At 44.8% G+C, this 26315-nt stretch overlaps 1 protein-coding gene and 1 long non-coding RNA gene across 2 annotated transcripts in view; one reads left to right on the top strand and one right to left on the bottom strand.

Moving 5' to 3' along the window:
- Positions 1-5095, bottom strand: part of LOC118171953 — a 44211-nt gene extending 39116 nt beyond the window's left edge. The window contains exon 1 of the long non-coding RNA XR_004753494.1: positions 4753-5095. This is a non-coding gene — a long non-coding RNA (uncharacterized LOC118171953). The remainder of the gene's footprint in view (positions 1-4752) is intronic.
- A 433-nt stretch (positions 5096-5528) lies between these two features.
- FAM174B (family with sequence similarity 174 member B) lies at positions 5529-24527 on the top strand. The gene is made up of 3 exons (XM_035335500.1): positions 5529-5901; positions 13975-14106; positions 20718-24527. The coding sequence occupies exons 1-3, from the start codon at positions 5600-5602 to the stop codon at positions 20719-20721; spliced, it is 438 nt and encodes a 145-aa protein (XP_035191391.1). The 5' UTR covers positions 5529-5599; the 3' UTR covers positions 20722-24527.
- Positions 24528-26315: the final 1788 nt, after the last annotated feature.

The raw sequence follows: 26315 nt of genomic DNA, 5'->3' as shown, positions 1-26315 counted from the left end.
TACTGCTCTGTTCAGAACAAACCACATGATGCCATTGAAGTACAGATTTGCGAAATCCCACATTCCAGACTAAAAACCAGGAATGATTCCCAAATTAGGCAAGTGACATGAAAAAATATCAGTAATGCATCCATGAGGCCAAAAAACGAGAGACTAAACCAAAAAACCCCTGAAGCCACATGAAACAAATGACGTTTTCCAAAGCTGTCATGTTAATGACTCTTCACTACAAATACATTTACTCAAAAAGTCTTCATTATCTTGAGAACATGGAGCTAGAATTGCAAAGTTAATTTACAATTCAGGAGCAATATTTATAGATTATTTATATGGCAGTAATCTGCAAATATATCCTTCGGATACTGCCATTTGAAAGGGATTTTGGATGTCTTGCTTCCCACTGGCATTTTGAGGGGTAGAACTGCAAAAAAAAACTTCCAAGCTGCCACTGCTCTAACACCCTATTTACTTGTTTCAATGATAATCTGAAGAGCAACTGTAATGTTATTCTGAAAGGCATTCTTTCGAATGGCTGCAGGTTATTGCGAAGTTTTTTTTAAAAAAAGCAAGATCCTACTATGTTACCTTTGTTGAAATGAGGATCCTTTGCCCTCCGTGTCACAGTTTTGAGATTCATTTCCAAGATACTGTTTCTTGACACTGGTTTAGTATTTTCACTTTTGGGGTAAACTTTCCCTCTTCTGGATTCAAAGAAAAATAAATCGCCTGAGAAGTTAAGACAGCAAGGACAGCTGGATCAGTTTATGTCATCTAAAGTTAGCTGAGATGCTGGGAAGTCCTCAGGAGATACACTTCCTCCTGGGGCTTTCTGCCTCGTTCTCAAGCAAGTCAAGCTATTTTCCAAAGGTTTGGCCTTTTAACATCCAAAGGGGAAGAGACTACATGAAGTACCTTGTACAGTTCATATAGAAATGGATCAGGGCTGAGATATTTTCCTAAGAATCAGTCGCTTGAGATTTCTATTGAACATCTGGGAACAAATCCCATTCTGTCCTAATTAAAGAACAAAATGAAATTAAATTGTAATTGAGCAGTACCTCAGCATCACACACAACGTGGTGGAATATAACGTCCCATTGCATTGCAGGAAGGAGATTCAAGGGAAAAAATGTAGGGCCTCCAGGCTCCAAGCACAATGTTTAAGGGCAGCCATGGAAGAAGGCAGTCCTTTGCCTCCTTTTGCCAAATGGAGCAGCAGAATTACTGGGTACCTCACACCCACCCATACCATCTCTGTTCAGGCGGACAGTCTCTACAGTTTACTTGGAGAGCCACACAACTAATGCTGCAGGGCACTATCCAGGAGCTCTGCTCCAGCTAAGAACCTCCTTGTAGAAAGTCACAGACACTTCCAGGCACCTGCTGAACCCCTCAGAGCAATACAGGTGAGCCTTGTATCAAACGTGGTCAAGACAAAGATTTCTGTCTCATTTAGAGAGCTTCTGACGTGGCTCCAGGCACCACTGAAATATAATCTCAGCACCAGCCTCATGAAACACTCTATGTTTGGTCACATCTGTATTTCTCTGACACTCCTCCATTCCTTCCAGGGGAAGAGACATGCGGGGTTCACGCAGGATGTACAGAGAGGTAACTTAATATGGGGCTCCCACTCGGTAGGTCCCATTTCTAAACACAGTCATGCCTGTACCCCCACATATGTCTAGACATTGCTGATCAGAATTTAACTGGATGCAAGGAGTGCAATAAATATCCAAATCATTAATCACCATCACAGAGTATATTGATAAACCCAATTACGTTCAGAACCAAATTACTTCGGGCAGAGGTGGGCAGAAAGAAGATCCTTAGAAGGCAGATGACAGAGCAAAGATACAAATGGAAGTAATTGCACTTTGTGCATGGATAACACCTTTCTTTGCTCCCTCCTGCTGTGCTGCTTCTCGTCTGAGCACCAAAAAAAAAAAAAAAAAAACATCCAACAGCATAAAACTACTTCTTAGGGGGATCAGAAACAAGCCTGAAGAATCCTGAGCTTTATCATTTCTAGACTGTTTGGAATATCTTTGACACCACACATACTGATACAATTGCACCTTGTCAAATAGAGGAACTCTGTAGTGACAATAAATATTAATTCTCTGTGCTGGCTTTCAGCCTAAATCTTAGTAGATTGAAATATCTGCCAGAGGAACATCAAAAAAAGCCAAAGCAGCAATAAAAGTCAAACAAGAGCACCAGATCTAGCAACCACCACTGCCTAGTTTATGCTAGTCAAGTAACAGATGTCTAAGGCTGAGCATTTTAGAGGAAATTAGACCAATGCACTCATACAATACAGCAAATCCTGTTGCAAATTTACAGAATATTTCAGGAATAAGTCTGGTTCTATTAGAAAATGAATCTAAAACAAACTGCCTTGGGTTACAAAGCTTGCAGGGCTCCTTTGACAGTCCTGCACCAGAGCAGCAATGCTAAGAGAAGATAAAATATGATCACAGGAAAAATGTAGGTCCACAAATGCCCATTTTTTACACTCAAAAAGGATTTTGTACTGCCCACCCATCCTGCCTCACCCCACTACAAAGCTGGCAGTAGTCACCTCTGCACAAGCTTAGTAGGAATCCTTGTGGTTCATCTCTCCTTGCCCAAGGAAACACAAAAGGAAAGGACCTAAGGAGCAACGCAGTTCATCATTTGTTTTTTATGGTTGGGCACTAAAAGCAGAAACCTGTGTGTGAATTCACACACTGCGATTATGGATATTAATTTGTAAGGATAAAGAGTGTTTTTGACTAGATAGGTGCCTGGTACATGGCAATGCAAAGCTCTGATTTCACATATCCAAGGAATAGCATGGTAGATGCGTATTTGGCAGATCTGAATCTCTGTGACCAGCTAGGGGCAATTCTCACTTTGGAAGCCCCTACACCTTTTTCTTCATCCTATGGCAAAGCAACGAGATGTAAGAGGAATGGCAGTGCAAGACAAAGTGAAATCTGATAGAGGCAAGGCAGCAGCTGGCAAACATCTCAGAACAGGCAGGGCCAACATCAGGGTCAGTGTTTACAAATAATAAATCATGTGAGCAGCACTCACACCAATGTTTGGGAAAGAATCTGCATCACCAATTTGACCTCCTGCCCAGCTGGACTTTATTTATTTATTTACTGAACAGAAATAAACTGGGGCCCCATGTTGGAAACTGGGAAACTACTCAAAAGTAGGCAATGAAATAAAGCTGAAACAATGACCAATTCAGACAGCGTAGAGGCCTTTCTCCACATTGTACATGTCAAAATTTCCTCATCCCAAAGAATTTCCTGCGAAAAACACAGGATGCCTTTATTATAGAGTGGGTGGCATTTGATACAGTACCCCAGTTGGCTGGGAAAGTCTATGAACCACGCATTATTTTACTGCTACCTTTCCTGTGGGATATTGCCAGCAGAACCCCTTCTTTGTAATCTTTGTCAAAGTTTAGTAATGCATTCATATAGATTGTACCCAGCCATGTTAACCCTGAAGTATGGGCAGAATTTAATAAGACAGAAATCACCTTTCTTCTCCTTTCTCTGTTTCACTTCATTTCAGTGGCAACATGCCTTTCCCCCCAGATACAATTACTTTGCAGTGGTGAAACTCATGCTACTTTAACAGAAAACATAGAGAGCAAAACTAAGTTATACCGTACAAGTATGCTAGCATGAACTCCGCTGTTGATTCTTGCTGTCTTGCTTAATGGCACCATTCACATGCTCAGCACACCTGGAATGATTTGCACAACCATGACCATGATTTCCATAAATCTTTACAAAAGGACTACTGTAATTTTAAAGATGTCAAGTATTGCTACATAAATTAACCCAGGACCAAAGTCTCGGTGATTAGCATACTTTTGTTGCTGAAGGAAAAAAAAAAAAGTAAATCCGTTCTAGTAATTCTTCTAGTTAAACAGATACAAAATGCTGAATCAGCAGCACAAGGAGGTTCATTCCATGAGAATGCTCGTTTAAATGGATCACAGCTTGAACTCTGTGATCACTTCATTTTATATTTGGACAGATGTTGCATGTTGTAATTAAAAACAGTTGTTATTGGCAAGGAAATAGTATTGGAATAAGGAGCAGATGAGTTCTTAAGGAACCCATTGGGCCACATTCATCCCTGGTGTTACCCCACTGATTTAATAGGCATTCAAAAATAAAATGAGTCCAATCTGTTTCTTAGATGGATATCTCTAGGGGAAAAGAGGGTGAAACAAGAGAATTGAACCCCTTTCCCTAAACACTGGTGGCACGTATAGAAAACAGGCGGGTTTTCAAACAAAATGTTTTTCAAGTTTACTCTAACTTTTGAGAAGGCTTCCCAGCTGCTATGAATTACTACACATTTGAAAGAGTAAGAGCAGTTGCAGGGACAAGTCTCACTTGCAAACTTCCTGGGCAGCAGCCCCACGCAGCAAGGGATTGTTGCAGGTTTGATCCTTGAGGAGCAGCCATGCGTGGACTCTCAAAACACCTCATTGTACACCAAGGGATAGGTATTTAACATCACATCTCCTCTGCTGGCTTAAGTCAACAACTACAGTGACTGCTGAAGAAATATGAGCACCGTGACCTCCTTGCTGGACAAGTAACAAGACCCAAGTCTGTATTTATAAAGCAGTCAGTATGGATTAGCACATCCTTTAACCAGATATATCCTCACTGGCTGGCAAGCTCCCCTGGTACCCTTTAAAGAACCGGCCACAGAAGCAGTTTGACTTACATAAAGCAGACTAGGCCAGGAATGATGTCCATCAGTCAGTGTAACACTGCTCACAAAACTCAGCCCTTCTGCTTAGCTCCCAGCTGGCAGTCATTGCTTTTATCCTTCCTGTTCCTGCCTCATCCTCCCCTCCACAGCTGCAGGAGGAAGGCTGTCAGCCTTTCTTCTCAGTGCCCCTCCTCTCTGCTTCCTGCTGTTTTTCCCTGCATTAAGAGAGAAAGGCCTGTATGAGTCCTTACTTGGGACTTGTTCAGTTTGGAGCTTGAAAGAGAGCTGTGAATTTAGGGCAGCTTAGGAGGGAGATACTGGGGAAAAAATGGTGTGTTCATGCACAACTGTGATAACCAAAAAGCAAGGCAGGTGGGCTCCTGAGGAGCTGACCTCTCCACCCAGAGCATCGCTGGATGCCCAGGGCCCTGCAGCCTGACCTAGCATCCCCAAAGGGGTCAGAGCCCCTCCAACAGCCCCATAGCCACCAAGCCCTGGAAGCAGGGGATCCCTACCTACAGCTGCCTCCAGCCACGCAGACTGGGCGCAGGGGGTGCTTTGGACCCCCTCCTCCTGCGCAGGACCCCCTGGGGTTGGGGTGGGGGGACACAACGCGTGCGGGCTGCTCGTGTGGATCTGGGGGGGACACGGGCAGCCGGGGGATGATGTGGGGGACACGAGCAGCCGGGGCAGGCCGGCAGCGGGAGGCTGCGGCCACCTGAAGCCGGGAGAGGCCGGGCAGGACCCGGCGCCTCCCCGCACTGGAGGCGGCGCCTCTCGGGGAGGCAGGGCCGGGGCCGGGGCCGGGGCCGCCGAAACCTTCCGGGGCTCGGCGCTGTGGCGGCCGGACCCGGGCAGGATGCGCTCCCCAGGGCTGCCGCTGCTGCTCTCGGCTTCGCTCCCTCTTCTCCTCCTGCTCCTGCCTCCGGCCTCCCGAGGCAGCCAGGAGCCTCCAGCAGCAGCAGCAGGAGCAGCAGCAGGGCCGGTGAACGGCAGCCGTGTGCCCGCCGAGCCCCCCGTTGCCGCCGGTAACCACAGCGGGGCCCTGCTCAGCCCCGTGCCCGCGCTGCTCCGAGACCTCTCGGCGCTGAAAGCCGCCGTCATCGGGGCCTGCGGCCTCACCGCCGCCCTCATCGCCTGCCTCCTGCTCCGCGTCTTCAGGTAGGGCCGGCAGGTGCCTCCCGGGGCCCTGAGCTCCCGCTGCCCACCCCCAGGCTTTTTGCGGGGCTGCTCGGTGATTAATTAGCTTGCTAAAGGCTGATCATAGCCAAAAGATGAGGCTTATGCATCTTCCGAGGAGCTATGGCCCTCAAAATGCCTCCTTGGTCCTCAAAGTTAAGGGTTTCCCTGTGATTTCCGCTGCTCTGATGTAGAATAAATAAAATAATGTGGCAGGAATGAGGGTTCAAGGAGGGTTTTTCAGGCTAGGGTCTCCACAGCAGGTGAGGGATGGCAGGAGGAGAGCCCAAGTGCTGGGGTTGCGTAGCCTGAACAAGCAGAGGTTCGGTTTTTTTTTTGGGAGTAAATACCTGGAACGGAGGAGAAATAAGCAGGCTTATCCCAGCGGTGCCCGCAGATCGGACAGGACACAGACCGAGCGCAAGCATAAACACAGGAAATTCCACCCAAACGTAAGGAAACATTTTCCCCGGCTGTGAAAGTGGTCACTCGCTGGAGGAGGCTGCCCAGGGAGGCTGCGGAGTCCCCGTCCCTGGAGGTGGTCGCGGTGACCCTGCTTGGGCAGAGGTGGCACAAGGTGACCTGGCGGGTGGCTTCCAGCCTCAGCCACTGAATCTGTGCACACGGATGGGGTAACGCAGGTGTTGCTGGTGTTGAATCCATGCTGGGTATAGAAGACAACCTTTTTTTTTCCCTTTAAGTTAAGCTTAAGTAGATAGAGTTGGTTTGTGGAGGTCTAACATAACCAAAAGTAGATGATTCAGAAGATAAAAGCACTCTGACTGGAATGATGCTCAGCGCTCTGTAACCAAACTCCTTGGTATTCGGTTGGGTCGGTCGCTGATGGATGCCAGCTCCCACTTGCACTGCAAAAGGGGAGAAAATTCCCATCAGCTTGCAAAGCTGAGAGAAGTGCTGGTGAGCAGCAGGAAGCTTGGCAGAGGTTTGCATCTGCTTGGTGCTTGTATCTTGTCCTCTTGGTGTGGTGTAACTACAGCAGCCCAATTCAGCTGCACTGCTCAAGTGGGTTGGTGCTGGTGTGCGCCTGAGTTACGCTGGCAGCCCTTGAAACTCGTGGAACACCTCCCGTTGCGAGGAACTTGAACAAATTAAACTCAATTACTTCAAAAAACCCGTCTTCCTGTTGGCTTGTTGCTGAAGCAGAAGAAAAACATATATTAAAGCTCCATTTGGCACTGTTAGTGTTAATTATTATTTATCTCAGGGTAGTGGTGAGAGTCCCCATGCTGTGCTAAAAGCTGTTCCTGTTTTGTAGTTTACAAACAAAGTTGTTGCCTGTTTGTGCCTAACTTTGCCATGGAAGATTACACACTTCCACAAGTTAACAGTGATCTGACTTCTAGGTATGGGCACCAGGAAAGAGCCTGGAAAGTTGGAGCAGCTCGCTCTCCAGGAAGCAGGGCTGGGAGGAGGTGTGCGCCACGTTGCAGGTGACAGAAGTGGTTGAGCAAGTGGAGTTTGCAAATTCTTCCTTGTTCTCTTTTCCAGCACCTCCTTTGAATTTACCTGGTAGCTGCAGCTGAATTCTCTGCTTTTTCTGTTTCTGAATTAATTCCGTGTTAGGAATTGCAGTGTTTGTAACAGTAGTATTATAAAATGCAGACTTAGAGACTGAAACGATGAGAACTGATATTTTGCTAAAGAAATTGACATTTAACTAAATTCCCTTTATGTATTTCAGTAGCTGGCAAAAGACTGTGCAAGTAAATTTGCTCATTAAAGCGAGGCGGTTCAGGAGAAGCAAGTAAAATATTGAAGAGAATTATTTTAATCAGTATCAACCACTTTCCAGACTCATCCAGTTGTCACAGACAAACATTAGAATTAGCAAGCCTATAAGTAAGTGCAGAATGAAAGGCATAAGTTTCTAACCCCAGTTCTTTCTGATCCTGGAGACTTTCCGCCCTCTGCCTCAGTTTCTTCTGGGTGTAAAGCAAGACCTTGTATCAAGGACCTGGCGTAAACCTGATTATTTCTAGACAGAGAATGCAAACTGATAGCCTTTAAAGACCTTTCATATACCATAATCAGCAAAAATAGGTCCATGTTAAAGTCACCTTGGGAATGATAGATGAATTATCCTATGCCAAAGTCATTGTTATACAACTTGTCAGAATTAATGCAGCATTTTAGATACATTAAAAAAAAATCCCTCTGAGATCTCTCCTATATCTTTAGTACAACCTGCAAGAAATGAAGCTTTCGGCTTCAGAGAACATTTCTTTATCTGTCAGAGCATTTGTTTGTAAACAATTATCCCAGTTGGGAAATGAGACAAAAATACCAACAGGTATGTTTGTACCATGTCACACTTGTAGCTGACAAAACAGATTGGAGGAGATTCTGTTGCAGAAGAGATAAAGGATTTACCCTCAGTACATGTAAAGCTTTTCTCCATCAGAATCAGAGCTTTGTTCATACTTAGTCAAAAACATTGCTTTTTTTCTTTTTTTTTTTGAAGTGTCATGGATTCCTATTAAAGAGATTATGCTAGAATCCAATCTTTGATGAAACCTTCACTGTGAAATTGCTTTGGATTGCTGCAAGTGAATTATCCTTTTAGATATGGATTGTAGAGATGAAATGAACTATTGAGTGGCCAGATATTTGTCACTGGTATTGGATTTGGTTTTTATACATTTCATTTTTATATATTTATATGTGTATATTACTTTTTGTTGTTGTTAGCGCAGGGACAGGTTTATTTCTGTAACTTTCCAGCTCTGTTGGTAAGACAATGTTTCAGGGATTTGTGGTCACTCCACTTGGGAGCATTATGCCCTAAATCCATCTGATGGTCCTGTGACTCAGAATGTGGTATTACCCAAAATGATCTGAATTTCCTTTCTGTCTGTGGCTATGAAGGACCAGAAAGGCCAGCCACTTGTCTGTATGTGGCAAGGCCTAATTAGCTACAGTAATTATACATTACTTTTTTTCTTGCGAAATCAGTTCAGGACATTCTTCCTATATCCCTTGGTACTGCATGCTCTCCAACCAAAACCCTTTCAACAACAGACCAAATTTCACGTTATCTTCAATCAAATAGAGTTGAGCAAGTTGCATTACCAAGAAACACAGTTTATTGAAACAGCTTATGAGTAGTTCCTGCGGTTAAATTGGACTCTTTGATGTGTGTTTTTGATTCTTGGCTTTCCAACCCCATATTCTGCCGTATTTTTCTATCGTGGTGCAGCTCAGTTCATTTCATTGTAATACAATTCTTGGGATCAGCTCCCAGGAAACATAATTTTTCAGATGTGGCTATACGTGCTGCTGACCGTATGCCTTCTGGGAAACTGGAGAAGTTAGGTCTGCTCAAATGTGCCAGCTGAAAGCAACCCAAAGCTTTATTGCAGAAAACTGTCTGTGGTAGTGTTTGCTATGTGTCTTGACCTGCCCTTTAATGAACAAAACCCGTGTTTGAAATGACTGCTACTTACCTGTAATTTTAGAGAAAAGCTACCTGTACATTTTGTTACTTGCTGCTTTGTTATGTTGCTCCTTGTTTCATTTGGATTCCTTCCGCACACACCACTTTGAGCTTGGTTTTCCAGTAATTGTAAAACTGGTATAAATTACAGAGATTGAAGAGCGAGGTTCAGGCATATGATCGTAGGATACAAGACCCATTGTTCTAAAAGCTGGGCAATTGCTCTGGGCTGTCCAAGGCTTAACCCCAATGAGTATGACTGATTTAAAACTAATTGTATTATAACCAGTTAGAGTACTCCAGCAAAGAAGAGACCTCTGTCATGGACAGGAAAGAAATCTACACCATTAAAATTACTGTAAATGGAGGAAAAAAGAAAACCCCAAACAGAGACTCGTGACCCCACACTGAAAGCTTTGTTTAAGCTGCATGGAGTTTAGTGAGGGCCACAGAGAGAAGAATGACAAATGGGACATTTGTCCTGGGTGTCAGAGGTCCTGTCTCTGGGAAGACTTGATCTAAGCGCAACAGCAAATTGGCAGAAGGAAGGGAGAGGGGGTTCTACTTAATACTGTCTTGGGTTCCTTGCAGCTCTGATGTGAGCAGTTGAAACAGAATGAGTTCTGTTTCTTGTTTGAGGCTTAAAGAGTTTAGATGGATCATACAGTTTCGGTAGCTCTGTCCTGTAAAACAAGGCTAGTTCTTGAGCACATCTCATCAGGCTGTACTGCATTGTTTGCAAGTGCACACAGACACGAGCACTGAACACCTGATGGGAGTGGCTGTATTTTAAGCCTCTGCTTTTGGGGCCATATATATTCCATCTCAAGGGCTTTGCTAGAAAACGCAGTGTCTTCAGTTTGCTACAGCAAAACATGTATCCTGAAGGCATGTGAGGACTTAACCTTCGTGGTTTAACTTCAATATGTGCAGCACCACCCAGAGAACAGAGGTACCCAGACAGATCAAAGTAATGAAATACCACCAATCTCATTCATCAGCCAGCAATAAGCCTGGAGTTTCCCTAGGTTTCTATTTCCATATATATTTATTTTTTAAAAAACTGCTAAGGGAGCCCATTTACAGCAAATAAACTGGCCCCAATTCCATTCCCAATACAGCATTGCTGCAATTCTAGGAGGAAGGCTGTAGCTGGCTTAATTAGACTTCCAATAAACATCCTACAAGAAGGGATAGCTGTGTTTCCCCCAGGAACAGTCCCGTACCTCTGCAGCTGTTGGCAGGAAGTGTAAGGCCAGATGAGGAGCACAGAGACCTCTCTCTGTGTGTCAAGAAAAGCATTACCTTTGAATATCGGGGTTGTTGACTAAGATTAGAGGTGTAAATAACACAACGAACTAGTGAATTGGCTTGGGCGCTTACCCTAGCACATGATGCCTCAGAAAGGAGGCTGGAGGTCTGCGTGTGACTGGTGCTTGACCAAAACAGCCCCAAGACAAAATACAGAGGCACAAAGTCAGCGTTCTGCCCCAGCCCATCCCTGCCTGCCAGCCTTCCCTTCACTGCGAGGAGAGGGAATACAGCTCTTACAGGGCAGAGGCTGGCATGGCGTGCAGTGCCAGAGGCAGTCAGGCCCAGGGGCAGTGCGGATGCACAAGGACAACAGCTCGGGGACACCTCAAGCAGGCCTCCGCCTCAAGTCCTACGGGTTATCCGTCACTCCCTCCACGGTAAGCTTTGTGCTCAGTAAGTCTGCGGTCTGTTGGTCTTGGTGGGAGCAGGATCTTACCAAAGGTAAAAGGCTGATACTGCTGGCTACAGCTAACTTCGCCCCCCATTTTTAAGTGGAAGACAGCTTTTGTGCTACAACACCCACTGTTGTTCCAACCCAGGCTAAGTCAGTCAGGGCATTTCAGCTGGTCATTATGCAAAGGGCATGCTCTGACCACAGCTTCAAACACTTCTTGTTTGCCTAAAAAAACCTGACGCCGCCAAACAGACCTGGCTGGGACATGGATCCTCTCGATACCCGTGAGGCCTAATGCGGCCTGCTCCCGCCCGAGAGGTCTGGAGGTTCACCAGCTATTTGTATGCCGGGGTTCCTGCGCTCTGCTGACTGCTGCCTGCTGCAAATCAAGCCACCATCTGCTCCCAGCCGCTGGATGAAGTACTGGTCGTCTTGCCTTGCTGTCGCTGATGATTAAAGGGCTCCTGCTGAGGGTCGGCAGCTTTAACGCGTGACGGGTTCGTGGCAGGCAGGCTTTTTTGCATGCGGATGGGGAGGCTCCCGAGGCCTTCCTTTAAAGTAAGCTTGGGTAATGATTCTAGTATTTATGAAGCCTAGGGGAGTTGTTCGAGTGAGCAAGTGAGAGAAAACTGACCGCTGAAAAGCGCAGATTAATGATAAATTAGCTAGGTAAAATGGTGTAGAGCTAATGGAGGAAGAGAAGGCAAGGAAAACCCCTTTTGCCCTGCCTATCGCAAGGAAGCAATTGTAGCAGCTTAGCCAAAAACAGCCAAACGAGCTTCTTCCCCTTTCTAAGCGAGTGCTACGGTTAAGTGAGGGCTTTGGGGGATTAATAGATCACTGTGCAGCGAGTTCTGCTCCAGGTCCTCTTTAAAATGTAGCCCAAATAGACTAATTAATTGCTGGAGGCTGAAGGGCTCTGGCTTGCCATTTCTAAAGATAGCAATTCTGCAGTAATCGCCTCAAACACTGCAGTATAAAGGTTGTAAGATGAACTCTGTAGAATAAAGTTGTTTTTGCTAACGAAGGGAATGAGGATGTCTGAGGGCTGATGCAGGTAGGCTCTTAAATAGGGGAACCTATGGAAACCCACTGCAGACCATAGGTACAAGGCAAAATGCTAAAACTGTGCTTTGTTTGTTCTGACAGGTAGACACTGGTTGGTTTTAGTGTATGTTTATGCTTCACAGCATGAGTAAATGTTTCTTGTAAAAGCAATGCGTTACTTGTAAGATGAGACCTTCTTGCATCATTTTGCTGCTAGGTCTTGGCTGAGAAGCAGAATAATACAGACAAGTGTTTTTAAAAGGATTTTCAAGTGTTTAGGTTAAGAGTCCTACTGTATTGAATATAAAATTGCTTGTTTCAACAACAGCAGTAATGGTACAAACCACGCTGCGCTCTGTGATACAGCAGCACCGATTGCTGTAAAGATTGGGTGACAGGGGACGTCTGTCTTCAAGCTTTTAACGCAACTATCATCTTCAGAACAGGGAGGAAATGCAAACTGCTGCATCCCAAGGAGTGGGACCAGTTTGTTCAGCCTTGGACTGGCAGCCGAAAGCAGAGGCTGTGAGACTCGTATAAGAGCTCTTAGCACTCAAAATTTAAACTTCTTTTACCTTAAGGCAAGAAGAGGACATTGTGGTCAGCTCTGGTGGACGTAGGACCAGATGGAAACACAGGTCTTGAGTTCCAGTCTCTTTGTAATTCCTACATCGTGGTTCTTGCTGCTGTGTAACTCATTACAAGGCATCTGTTGGTGCGAAAGTGGCAGCGCTGAATCCAATACGCCTTGCGTGACGTGCCAGGGCAAGACTTTTTGACAGTGAAAGTGCACTCATGACGTGCTGTCTGCTGTGAGCGGTATTTGAGATTACCAGAAATTAGGGGCTGCTTGCTTGTACTTGCAGCAGCTCCCTTTCCGTGCTTGGCAGTTACCAGTTCTGTTTTATGAAAGGTTAAAGGGAAACTCTGCAGCTTGTGAACCAAAAACATCCTCTTTCCTCTCCAAAGGCTAGCTGTACACATCAACACTTTCTTTAATGTATAATCATGAAACTGGAATCCTGCGTAAGCAGTGTGACCCTCCTAATATGCATTAAAGGAGGAGGTGAAGCAAAAAGGACTCTCACAATTCAAGTCAGAGGCGGAGAATTAGTGGAAAAGGCACACACCGAGTGTTTGTTAATTTAAAGTAAATTAGTAGCTTGAGTAGCTCCTTTTCCAAAGGAACATAAGGCTGTTGTGTACAGGAGGCGAGGTGATAGGTACAGTTAACTTCAAATCATAGCTGATTATTTTTCATAGCACTTGCACAGCACTGAGCACGGAACTTCTCAGACAAGGCCAAAGGTTTTTGCTGCGGGAGCCTTGAACTTGGCTTGATACCAAGGAAGGAAAAGAGCAGGCTGTCTGTACCCAAATATCACCACCCCTTTGCTCCTTATAATCCTGCCTAGAACATTCCCTCGTCTCAGTAGGGTTTAACCTGAGCGTTCTCATTTAGATGTGCTCACTAAACCATTGGCTGCTGCTGCTGATTAAGCCTGTCTCTCGCTTCCTGAGCATGGCAGCAGGAGGACGCGGTGGGCTGCTGCTCTGTGCTGGCCCTGGATGCCAAAGGATCTCTGGATTGTCAGCAGCTAAAAGACTGACGTTGATCTGGATTGCACTTGACAAGAAACTGTTCTGTACACTGACAGGCACAAATTGGGGCCCTGGAAACGCAGCAGGAGGGGATGCAGGCTGGCTCCACAGCCTTCGTGTCTGGGGAGGTCTTAAACAGGCCAGTGATCCGTTGTCAGTGGGTCGTGTCTGTAGGGGACAGCTTTAGCTTTTTTAGGGAATACTTTATAAATGTGATCCTTCCCTCCCCGTCTTTGTGTTTCAGGTCTGGCAAGAGGATTAAGAAGACCAGGAAGTATGACATAATCACCACTCCGGCTGAGCGGGTAGAAATGGCTCCTCTGAACGAAGAAGACGATGAGGACGAAGACTCAACAGTGTTTGATGTGAAATACAGGTACTGCTGTGAGCCTGTCCAGTTAGGCTTGCCCACTGAGCTCTTATTAGGAAAGACAGCTTTCTTCTCTGTTGGGCCTGCTTGACAGAGATGAGGCAGTCACAGTCTCCCTTTCACTTTTCCCAAGCCTCATCACTCTCCTTTACAGCTCCTGTGCCTGATTTCTCAGCACACATCCGCTCTGTACTCTCCTGCTCTTACAATAACCATATCACTACCCCTAGGCTCTCTGTGCCCTCTACTTTGCAGAGCAGCACAATAGGATACACGTGCCCCAAATAGCTAACAGGGTTTAGCAGACTGAACTTCCCCTCTCAGACAGTTGTTGGCAATCATTCCTCAGTGCCTACACACGCTCTAGATGGAGAGAACTCACCTGCTTTGCCAAGTGCTGCCATTGCAGTAAGTTGGAGAGGGAAATTGCGGCAAATTGCACAGACCCCGGGTGTGGATGTGTTGTCATGACAAAGAAGGGACTGTAGGCCCTCGCTGATACTCGCTGTTACCCCTTAATAACGAACTTTCCCTAAATGTCACACCACTTCTGTCTTAAAAGAGCAAACACAACCCAAACTTTTGGGTGCCTATTCTGGGCCTGAGATTTATAGCAACCATTCAGCACATGGAGATGCTGCACATTGATTTATGGCACAAGGGTATCTGCACCTCTTATTTTTATTTGCATCAAACCATCTACAGCACTCGAGTTGCATTCTCATCCAAATATGGCCTACTCTAAAAATCTGTCTCTTTGGCTGAAATAAGCTCTTCTAATTATAAAAATGCAGATCTTGACAAGCCCTAACTGGAGAGCTTACAGGCTTTACTCATGTTGCCCATCTCCTAACTTTGGAAAGGGGGAACAACATAACATGTTCTAAGCACTTACATGCCAGCATCTAAAACACATACTGGCACATGCTCTGCTGGTCATCTTCAAAATAACTGCATTATTTCTGTAAAAGAGTTGGAAGCTGTGAAACAATGAAGGGTGTGAATTGTGCCTTTATGTGTAAATAATTAATTCCTGAATTAGAAGGCGCCTGTCAGTCCTTGCCTACCTGTTGCCATTCTCTGTAGCTGCCCTGTATTTACACTAATAATTTCACGTTGTGCCATTTCAAGGCAGCTTGTTGGGCCTGGGCTTTGTTAAACCTGAAGAGACCTGTCTCACCATGACCTACTTTACCAGCCTGTTTCTCCTGCCCCTCTTCCTTTTAGCTAAGTGGAAATAACTCAGTACTTTCTCTATGAACTTCTGGTAGCGAGATCAGAGGGATTTTCCAAAGACAGAGAACAGAAGGCTATCAATCATGGCACTGCTTCAGGATAAGATGTCCAATAGTAAAATACTGGATGAACAAAGGAGAGCTTGCTGGAAACAGTCTGACTCATGAGAGCTGAAGTCATATTATATGACTGCTCCCCTGGAGCACATGCTGTACTGCTGCTCTCCCAAAAAGCTATTCAGTCTTCGTGGGTTCCTTAGCTGTACAAATGGCTCTTCACCTTGTGTGATGCTCTGTTCAGAAACAATAGGGGTTTTGAGTTTTAGCCAGCCTGTCCTCTCTTCATCTGTGGGAGTTCCTCCTTTCCACCGTACAACAGCTATTAAATTCCATGTTTTCTGAAGTCCTTGCTGTAATAGGCATAGAGTTTTTAGCTCAAACAGAGCTACCTCAGTGTAGAGGGGAATATTGTTTTACAGACATCCCCTTTGCAGAACTCAGCATAGGAAAGCTTTGAGGTTACGTTTGCCGTAAAAGGTATCAAGCTACCTGCTCCCTTTGTGCCTCTCAGAGAGTGCATCTCTAAATGGCTCCTGTCACCAGTAAATGCTCTTCTTTGCAAATCTGAATTGCTGAGTTTGACCATTGATGTCCCCAGTAAACCAGTCAAGAGGTTCTTGGTAGGCACTTGTGCTGAGATGGGAAGCAAGCATCTCAGATGCTAACAGAAGACAGTAGAAATTAGGATCCCCTTACCCCCTTGAAGAAAAATAGCTACCATGAGCCACCTAAGGCTTCCTTTGTTTTTTGCAGCTGGAGGCAGATTCTAGCAAGACAGCATAAGGAGAGGTATCTTTATTTCTCTGTGGTTAGTAGGAGTTGTAAATGCATGCAGGTAGCCACACGACCAGAGTGATAGGGTTGTTTTGGATGTTCAGCAAGTGCCTACAGTTTTAAGGGAGCCTTTGCTAATTGCTGCATCAGGAAAACTGCTTCCTCTCTATTATCTCAAAGAAAAAAAATGCAGACACATCAGGTGAGCTTGCAGAGGTGTCACTAGGGCTGATGCATAAGGAATAGGATGATGTTGCTGTTTCAGCTTGTTAGCTAAACTAAAGCAGCATGTAATGAGCTGCAGCTACCTGGAAGCAGTTGTGAAGGGGACAGAGGAGTGACAGGTGCCTCATGGCAGGTACCCACAGGCTAGAAAATACTGTGGTCTCTTTTCTATGCGTTCAGTTTTATATTCAGATGAAGGTGCCTCCCTGCCAGCAGCCACTATCAGTTGTGGCGGCTGCTTGGGTTTATTCACTCAGCCTCCTTAGCAGCAGTGCTCACTTTGTCTGTGGTACGACAGACTTCTGGCCCCTGTCTGTTCCTAACTATTGGCATGGGGATTTTGGCAAGGTGCTGCTTCATATACAGTGCTTCGGTGACTGTACTGGTAATGGGGGTGCTTTCAGAGAGGCCATACCTCATGCAGCCCTGTGCTAAGGTAAGGATCCACTGGTGCAGTGCCATGGCTGACCAAGAGCTGTCATTCTGATTTTTTTAATTATTTCTTTGTGACACACTGGTAGCGAAAGATAAGCCTATTGGCTGGACTATGCTTCATTCAATCCTGTAACATATGTGCTGTCATACCTACAGCAGAAGCCAACTTTCTGTAGTCACTGAGACCTATAATTTTCAGTCTCCCTGGCTCCAGAATATCATATGAAATTAGCTGTAGTCTTTTGAGCTGTTCATTGTTGATTTAAGGCTGTGAAGCTATGGGAAAAATCATCCATTCTCCAGAAAGCTGTGACTTGCAATTGTCTTTGCGCAGTGCTTTCCACTCAGAAAGCACCAAAAGTATTTTTGAAATACAGACTTTTGAGAAAACTTGAGAGTTCAGTGGAAAGGAAATGCATTTGCCAAAACCTGATGCAGTAGGGCTGTATTGGCTGTGATACTACGAGCATTTTTCAGCTTAAGTGTTACTCACAGGGGCTGTAAGACAGTTACGTGCTTTCAGATCCACAGGATTGCCACCAACATGGCAAGAAAAATAATATATCTGAAAGAGCTGGAAATCTGAAGAGCTGACCTCAGAGTACCATGCCATTAGGTGCCTCCTGTACAAATATGAAGTACGTTTCCCCCAGTATTAGCACACTGCTCTGACTGCTACACAGCTCGGAGAGGGTCTTGAGTTTGTAGCACAAGTCATTGCTGAGGAATACGTGGGTAAGACTCTGGTCTGTTTTTTCTGGGGTCCATCCCCCCAATGACGGAAAGGTCTGCACTGATGCTAGTATTTGTGTTTGGGGGAGTCATTAAGATTCTGTGCTGTCTCCCCACACGATGCAAACAGCCCTAATTAAAAGGCGGTTGGCGTCTAGCAGCACCAGGGGAGAAGCCGCACATACACCTCTCCAATTGTTCTCGTGCAGTTAATTTTCTTTCCTTGCATGTATTTGTTTCCAGCCTTACGTGAGGCAGCAAACAACGGAAGGCAGCGTAAAGTGGGCTGCTGGATGAAGGTTGTCACATTTATTTCAGGAGACTTTAAGGTTTTGGGCTCCCACTAGATCCCACCCCCCTGGGTTTGTGGAGCAATGAGGAATAACCACTTCCCTCCATAAAGCTGGCTAATGAGTCACTTCAAAATCTTAACCAAACAGTCCTTTCTGGGGATGCAAAAGACACCCTCTGCCTGTCTCCGGCAAACAGAGGAGCTTGCGCGTGCCGGATTAGATGGCCCTTTTGCAATCTCACTGCAGTCTCAGGGAAACAGTTCTGTCACTGGCTTCTCTAATCCCGAGAGCACAACTTCTGTGTGACAAGAGGCTGAAAGGGTAGATCAGATTGTCACAGCAAAGGTGCCAGATCACTTTGATATTAGCACCTTCTGGAAAAGCTTCATGGGAGTAGTTTTTCAATATGGAGGTTGGTTTTCTATGTATTTGCTCTGGTTTTGAAAGAGGCATTAGGATAAAAAATTGAGGAATTATTCTAAAGTTATTATAGAGCTATACTAAGAAAGAAAATTGAATACAGACTGTTTCTTGATCACCAATTCAGTCTGTGCTGCTGAAGGACAAAAGGTATCCCTGTCCGATTGATTTTGGACGATGTGAGCTGGCCATCACTCTCCAGCTGTCAGGTATTTTTTCATGTTTTATGATGGGATTACGCTTGCTGCGCATCTTGGAAAATGAGTTAGATGGAAAGCTATCCTCCAAGTGTGTTCCTTGTCATCCCACCAATAGATCTTGACTTTAAAACTTTCCTCTCCTGTTTTCTACTTTAGCACTTTTCCCTCACCTTACTGAAAGAAAGTTGCACAGGTTTCATGGTCTGCTGCCTGCTGGTGCTGAACCATTGATTGATCAGATGGCTGCCACTGCGATACTCAGGAAGTGAAGTGAAGGCAAACAGCCCCAGCAAACTGGTGCTAGCATCCATCCCCCATCACAACAGAAGGAGAGTGCTCCATGTAACACGAGAAAAAGAAATTAAAACAGTTGCAAAAAGAAAAAAAGCAGTTTCTGAAAAGGTAACTACAATCGTTAGGTTATTAAGATTATTAACTCTACTTAGCTCATTGGGGGATTTCTTGTCAGTTTCAATAGAAAATGAAAAATAAGCACTGAATAAATTCTGTGGTGCTTTGTACATGAGAGGCTTTGAGAGCACTTCAGTTATCTGGGCTCCCAGTGTCTCCTTTCCCTGCTGAAGCACGGCTGGTTGAGGCAGTGCGTTCTGCTCTCACCACACTCATTGGGCCAATTTCACAACCGTCCCTGCAGAGCATTGAGTCCAGGGTGAGCTGTGCCACGTGAGAGCCCAGAGTTGAGGAAGAGCTCAGAATTTAAATACCAGAGCTGGAATTTTCCCAACCCAGATGTCAGACTCCTAAATAAGAACTGAAAGAAAGCCACAAGTTTTTCTTGGGGCAGATTGAGGCCTCTGTCCTTCCTGTCAGCTAAGTGAAATTCCTCAGCTTGTTTTCCACATGGATTGTCTTGTTGCCTTCCAACAGCAGCACCACCAGCAAAACACAGAAGCATTTTAGGAATGTATCTTCCAAAGATCTCTTGAAAGCCAAGAGATTTATGGGGAAGGAGTGGTGGCAGGCAGAGGGAAGAGGACAAGAACATTTACTCAGCCATCATTGGAATAAAGGGCTTTTGAGAGCTTGCAGAACATTTTAGAGTACAGAAGTACCACATCTAAGGGCCGGTGCAATGCATTTTGGATTCCCCCTTTTCAGGCACTGATAGCATTGAACCCTGTGACTACATCTTCATCACAGTTGCAGGGCTCAGCCTTTGATGTGTGGGAGTCTTTTGGGAGACTCTCTGTGAAATACGAGTTACACTATTGGCATCTCCTCTTTGAATACACCCTTTCCAGATCCTAACTGCATGTGCAGCTCTGAATGGAGCAGGGCATTTTCTGCTTGTTAAAGCAAGGTATATACTCCTAAGGGAGCAGCTGTAATGGATTTTTGGCAAGTGGAAGCCGCAGGCCTTTGTGGATGATGCTAGGTGAATTGCGCTGGGGTTTGTAGCAGCTTATTTTTTTTTTCCCAGCCGCCAGCGGTGACAGGTTGTGTATAAATGGAGGGGTATCATTTATCCTCATCTGAAGGGGGTGCAAATCACTAACTCAGTCAGCTGCTCGGTATAAATACAGCAAATTGCCAAAGCTTTGGTGTTGCTGTTTATGATTTCCTGTGGATCTGCAGCAGGGGAGAAAATACATGGTCAACAAGCAGTTTGTGTCATTTTTTGAAGGGCAGTTTCTTTCTTCATTCTGCCATACCGGTTGTTACAGAGCACACCACGTTCTGGTGGCTAGTTCAGGCTATACACAGGCAGTACAGACCTATGGGAATACATTTGCCACATTCAGCAGAGTATAACAAGTTCCTATGAAGACTTTTAATTCTGAAGCAATCAAAGCAATAGGGTGTGAGGAAGAGAAGCCATTGCACGGAAGACAGTCCACATGCCTTGGTTAGTAAAGGGCTGCATGGGTGCGGGGTCTGAGATGTTACATCCCCTGCAGTGCCCCCCTCCTGTGTGCACGCTCCCTTCTCTAGTCTGTACAGTGGATGGCCACAGGACCTTTCAGCATCTGGTCTTTGTCTGATTTAACTACTTTTTTCTTTGCTTGGCCTAGCTTCTCCTGGCATAGCAATAACCTCATCTCTGTGTCCAGTGTCACCATGGAAATCAGCTGCTGGAGGGAACTGATAGCAATCAGAGCAAATAACACTGCCTTTGTGACTTTTTTTTTTTCCCCCCACTGTGCACATCAGTTCCCATCTCTGTCCGTCAGCTATTTAATTGCCAGTCTTCTGCAACTGTACTAATTCTTCCTGCTTTCCAGGTAGAGCAGTTGTGTGGAGCACTGGTGCCCTGCCAGATGTCATCCTGCTTTCGAGGGACCTGCTGAAGCCATAACTGTGAAAGGGGAGGCTTTCATCTCTGCAGCATTAAAACCAAACCAAGCCTCACCTCCTCGAGGTGCTGTTCATACAGCAGGCTATGGATCTTCTGACCAAAACATCGCCATTTGGTTTCCTGGTTTCTCAACTACTGTGTTGGAATGACTGGAGTTCCTCCTTGCAAACTCATCTGTCTCTTGCTTAAGAGGACTGCTGTGTCACTAAAGCATGACAAGGAGCAGCCCCGTGTACTGACTTGCAGCTCATTACGGTCTAAATAAATTTTGCAGAAGAAAGAAGAAAAGGAAGATCGAATCAAGTTGCCCCATGGACTTATTTTCTAAAATCCCAATTCAGTACTTCAGTCACTGTTAAACTTTGGTCACTGTAAAGCAGTTCATGTGTTTAAAAATTAGGAAGGATATTTTTTTCTGGGCCTTACAGAAGTGTCTTATGACTCAAGGTGATAAAAACGTAAGTAAGCCATGCTGAAATACCACACTATGTTTAGTGTAGGATTTTTGGGGGAAGGGGGTGAAAGGTTGACTTATGCAGAACATTTTCTTGACTTGCTACTGATTTTTTTTTTTTTAAAAAAAACAAAACTATTGCACTAAGCTTTCATAATGACATTATCATTGTCCCAAGGAGCTCTGACCAGACCAACTTCAATAAATGAGACCACAGGGAAAAAGGAAGAATCAAGCATGCCCTAAACCACAACAGTCTTGGATTAAAGAAGATATATTTTTGTAATTTTCTGCCCTTCCGCAGGGACTAAAGGCGTTTTGTACTGCTCTGTGTCCTGTGCTTACTGTAACTTGTCTACCAATCATCTATATTACTTTTTTTTTCTAAGCAAAGTAAGTCCTCATGTGAAATGATTAGATTGCAGAAAGAACACCACTTATTCTTCATGGAAGCTTTGTGTAAAGTGATCTTAATCTGTATCAAACTGGAAGTTTTCCCCTACCACCTGCTTGACAAATCCCATTAAACTCAAGGATGCATTTTTAACCATTACTCCCTGCTATGCTTCATGCTGCAGAGGTCAGAGCTGTGGGATGGCATTACGAGAATTAGATAGCTGCATCTGGATGGATTGGGTTTAGGAAACCGCAAGCATGTGTACTTTTCAGGCTGTCATTAGAAAGGGCAGACCTAACTGGTTTAGTTTCTTTACTTTGTGGTTTTCCTTTAAAGTAACCACAGATGCAACTCAGACTCCTCTTTGGTGTGTTTACTCTGCTGCACCCCTTAACACCTTTTTACTATAGGTTTGAAGCTGGCTGAAACTTCTCATTGGGACTATGCATTTTCCAATTGTTTTAGGATTGTCCCACTGCTTGCTTGACCTCCTCCTACAGTTACAACCCTTCAAGGAGACTGCAGTGAGTCGCTTTTTTTTTTTTTTTTTTTCCTTTTTGCAATCTGAGTATTGCTGAGAACACTAAACTGCTTCGTCATGATACCACAGCCTACGCTAGTTCTGCATGGTTCCCTCGGGTCCTGCAGTCAGTAAAAGGAGGTGAAGGGATTTTTTTTTCCCCCAGCAGCCTTGTGCTTTCCTCAGAGCAGCTCCCATAACATTGCTTGCTTTCCCTAACTGTGACTGTGACTCAGCAAAGGCTTCGCAAACAGCCCTCTCAGCCAGCGTGGAAAAACCCCACAGCAGACTGTTTTGTTAATGTTAGTCATCAAGGCAATATAAAAATGCTTTGTTATTTTCATTCATGGAATGAATTTGAGTCATTCCACATTACTGTTACTAAGCAATATTTAACATGTCAACTACTACGGTGAGTGGAAGAACTGATGTTGGGGCTGAGCAAGTTGTCTCCTGGCCGGTAGAAGTTGCAGGGACCAGTAGGTTGAATGATGCTGCAGGTTGAGATGAAAGTTAAGGATCTGTTTCCCACCTTGGTAAAACAGGTTTCAGATTTAGGCTGGATTATTCTGTAGGAAATACTGCATTCCTTCAGGGCTAAAGTACTTTGAAGATCAGGAACTGATCTGAAGACAGTCCTTTTGAAGTCAAAGAAGTGGCGATGCTGAGAGAAAGGCTGGGTTAGAAGCTTCTGTTTGCATTTGCAGGTGATGGAGCAAGGTGGCTGTGCTGCCTGAGCAGACACCACAGCAATGTGTTCATGCCCTCATTTCTGCCAAAGGCATTAAGCTGAGCACCAGGCATTACAGAAGAGGCAGGGAGAGAGGGAATAAAGCCTCTTTGTATGAGAGGCAGGACCATGTTACATAGGAGAGAACTGAGAGGTAAAGATACATAGCAGGGTACTTCTTTCCAAGGTAAGCCAGCTCTTAAAATGAGGCTTTCCACCAACTTCATGTTACTTGCTGAGTTACACTGGCAAAGAACATCTACTCTGCTTGCTTGTGGCTGAAAATCCCTGATTCTATAACGTGGCCAAGTCTCACTGGTGGATGGGGATCAAGTACGTAAGCTGTTGGAGGAGGGAGCTGCCCAGCTGGCTCCTTGGGCATCCCAACCCCTGTGCCATAAGCTATTGAGTGCTTGGGAGGGAGCAGCAGCTGCTTGGTGGAAATAAAAGGCCAACCTCACCAGTTGCTGGTGGTCATGAACATAACCTGAATGCTTTGTTTGATACTCAGTTGCTGTTGCAAATGTGAGGCAATGTTTACCTCTACAAAAGTTGCTGTATGTGATTTAAAGTGTCTAGTTAGATATTCTAGTTATATTTAGTTAAGATTTTAAGAGCACTTGATGTGACTCAACTAATAGTATATATATGAATATTTTTTTAATGGTAGAAATTAGTTTAAAACAATTTTAATAATTTGGACTGTTCTGTTCAGGTAGGTCTAGGAGTTCAGAGAAAAAATAGCCATTAACCACTACGTGAATGTTTTACCTTAACGTTTGTGTATTTTACACTGCAGATTTAATCTGATTGTGATTGTAATGTCTTAGTATTTGCTGCTATTTTGTGTTGCTTAGCCAAGCTTTCTTTGTTCAAGAGCATTTTTAAAGGCATTTTTTTGTTATGGAAAATGAAAAGAGAAACATTATTATAGATGTCTGCCCACAGCTCGCTCACTGCTTACAAAATCCACTGACTAGTAGCAGAGGCAAACAGAGCAAGCAAATTAGAAGCTTTCCTCTTTGTGCATGCTGTGCTGTGGGGAAAAGCCCTGCACAGAATTGCAGCTTCTTTACTCCAACAGCCCTGGCAGTGAAGGTTACATTTGAGAAGCCAGAAGTTAGCATGCCGTGCTTGCCTGCAGAATCAAGGCAGAAGTGCACAACATAGCTTTGTGCTTTTTTTTTTCCCCTCTCGATGGTGCAGAGATGGCTGCAAGCACTTGTTCAGCACACTGACTTGTACACAGGTCAATGCTTATCATAAGCCCAAAATGACTTGTGGAAGTCTAATGAACACACAAGAGCTAATGCATTTGAACATTTTGTTCCCTCTAAATCACTGTACATGGTATAATCTCTGCAGGGTGGCATGTTACAGTTGTTAAGGTTTTATTTCTTTTGTTAGATGAGTTTCTGCTGCTGCAGATTTTGTGTGAGGAGTTATCAGGACCACGAGTTTTGTTTGTGTAATTGCTTGAACTTTGTTTTAAAATATGTATAAGATAATTTGTCATTGTGACCAAAGCTTTTTTCCTCTTTTTTTTTTTTTAAAGAAAAAATGTTAGGACAAGTTTGAATGGACATCTCATGTTTCAGTAGAAACTGCTATCATTAAACATGTTCTTGAAAGCTCTCCTTGTGCTATGTGTTGCTTTTAGGGAGGGAATGGGAAAGGGCTTTTTGTTTGATGGAGTTTGGTGATTTTATGAGTGCCTTGCATGATGCCTTGTTGCAGAAAGCTGCGAGTCCCTTTGTCCAGTGAGCCGGAACCAGGCCATGACAAGAGAATCTGGTTTTGGCAGCGTGGAAGAGAACTATGTTCAGTCCTGCAAAGTCCCCATCAATAAGCTAGGCTGACACAAATTCAAAAGACAAAACCCCTGCACTAGGAATCCTATCTGTACTGCCAGTTACAGCCACATTAAGTACTGTCAAGCCCACAAACTGCAGCCCTGCTGTCCCAGACCACAAGCCAGGCAGAGTGAACCGAGTGTCCCGTCCCTGGGGTGGCCAGACTGCAGGACAGCAGTGAGCAGAGATCCTCCAGCTCCATCATGTGCCCGAGATCCCAGGCTCTGAAACAGTCCTGCCTTGGGGCTCTCAGGGCATGGTAAACTGAAGAGCTGGGGAACGATTAGAGCAAAGCGAGGTACGGGAGGGTTGTTACACTCATAGCACTATGCCCAAGTCCTCTGAAGACCATTTTTCTCCTGCCCTGTTGTTACGTGACATGAGGAAGGACAGACTGATCCAGTGCTCCTTGCATTCAATCAGCTCTGCCTCTCTCCCATGTTCCATGTGATTGCTCCTGATGTGGTTTCTTCATGTCTCGTTTGACTAGTCAGTGCCTTTCCAAAGGGCAGCAGCTGTCCAGCCAGTGCCTTTTCAGTTACATCCTGCCAAAGCAAAGCTAAATCAAACAAATCAAACATCTCAAAATGCAATTGGGCCTCAGCCATGAGCCAGCTGTTATGCAGCAAAGCTGGTCTTTGTAGGAAGTTCAAGACCCACCAAGATAGCACCAACCTAACCCAGCTGTGGCTGAATAGGGCCAGAGCCCTTCCGTAGTGGAGGCTGCAGCAGTGAAGATACCACAGACTGAAAAACAGCAGCTGCAGTCTGTGTGTGCTTGCCTTTCTGATGAGAACTCAAGTGGAATATGAGCAAATGACCAAAATTCTGGTATAATTTATTAGATAAGAGCTGAAAAGATGGAGTTTGATGAAGATGATTGCAGCTGGGGCTCTGGGGAGAAAGGGAGGACTGATTTTAACCCCTCTGAATTCTGAGGCAGGAGAAAGTGGGAGCTATAACTTAAGCCCTTGCACAACAAAGAGTATCTGAGGACTTGTCTGAGATTTTTTTTTTTAAATAGATCGTATTGCAGAGTTATTTCTTTGATTTCTACAAAAGTCTGCATGGGCCAGGATATAACATGACCTTCCCTCTCGTGTACATGGCTATTGCCACCTTCATACAAGCTGTTGCTGTACAGACAGGTGTTGCTAGAAAGAACAGTGTGAGGTTAACTGATCTGTCAAATACACACTTTAATTCTGGAAAAGGGAGGGGTTACCTCTCTCATGTCTGTTAGTTGCAGTGATCTTTGGATGCCTTGATACCGATAACTACAAAATTGTCAGTGCTGTTTGGCAAGTGCTATCAAAGAGACATTAGCTTAGCTCTGAGATGAGCTGAATTATGCCTGACAATGAGCTCTATTAGAGAAGGAAATTGGAATAGCTCTAATTGCTTAAGACCAAGTAGTCTGTAACTAGGCTGCACAAAAACATCACTGAAGACAGTTCATCTCCCTATCACCTGGCAATTACCAATTTCTAAGAGACCAGAAACTAGCTCTGGTTTCCAGCAGACATTTGCTTCTCTGAGCTCAACCAAGCAAGTTCCCACTTGGCTTGCT

The sequence above is a fragment of the Oxyura jamaicensis genome, chromosome 10 (genome assembly GCF_011077185.1).
Source record: "Oxyura jamaicensis isolate SHBP4307 breed ruddy duck chromosome 10, BPBGC_Ojam_1.0, whole genome shotgun sequence".
NCBI lineage: Eukaryota > Metazoa > Chordata > Aves > Anseriformes > Anatidae > Oxyura > Oxyura jamaicensis.
Note: the sequence above shows the minus strand (reverse complement) of the source record. Positions and strands in the feature narration are given on the sequence as shown.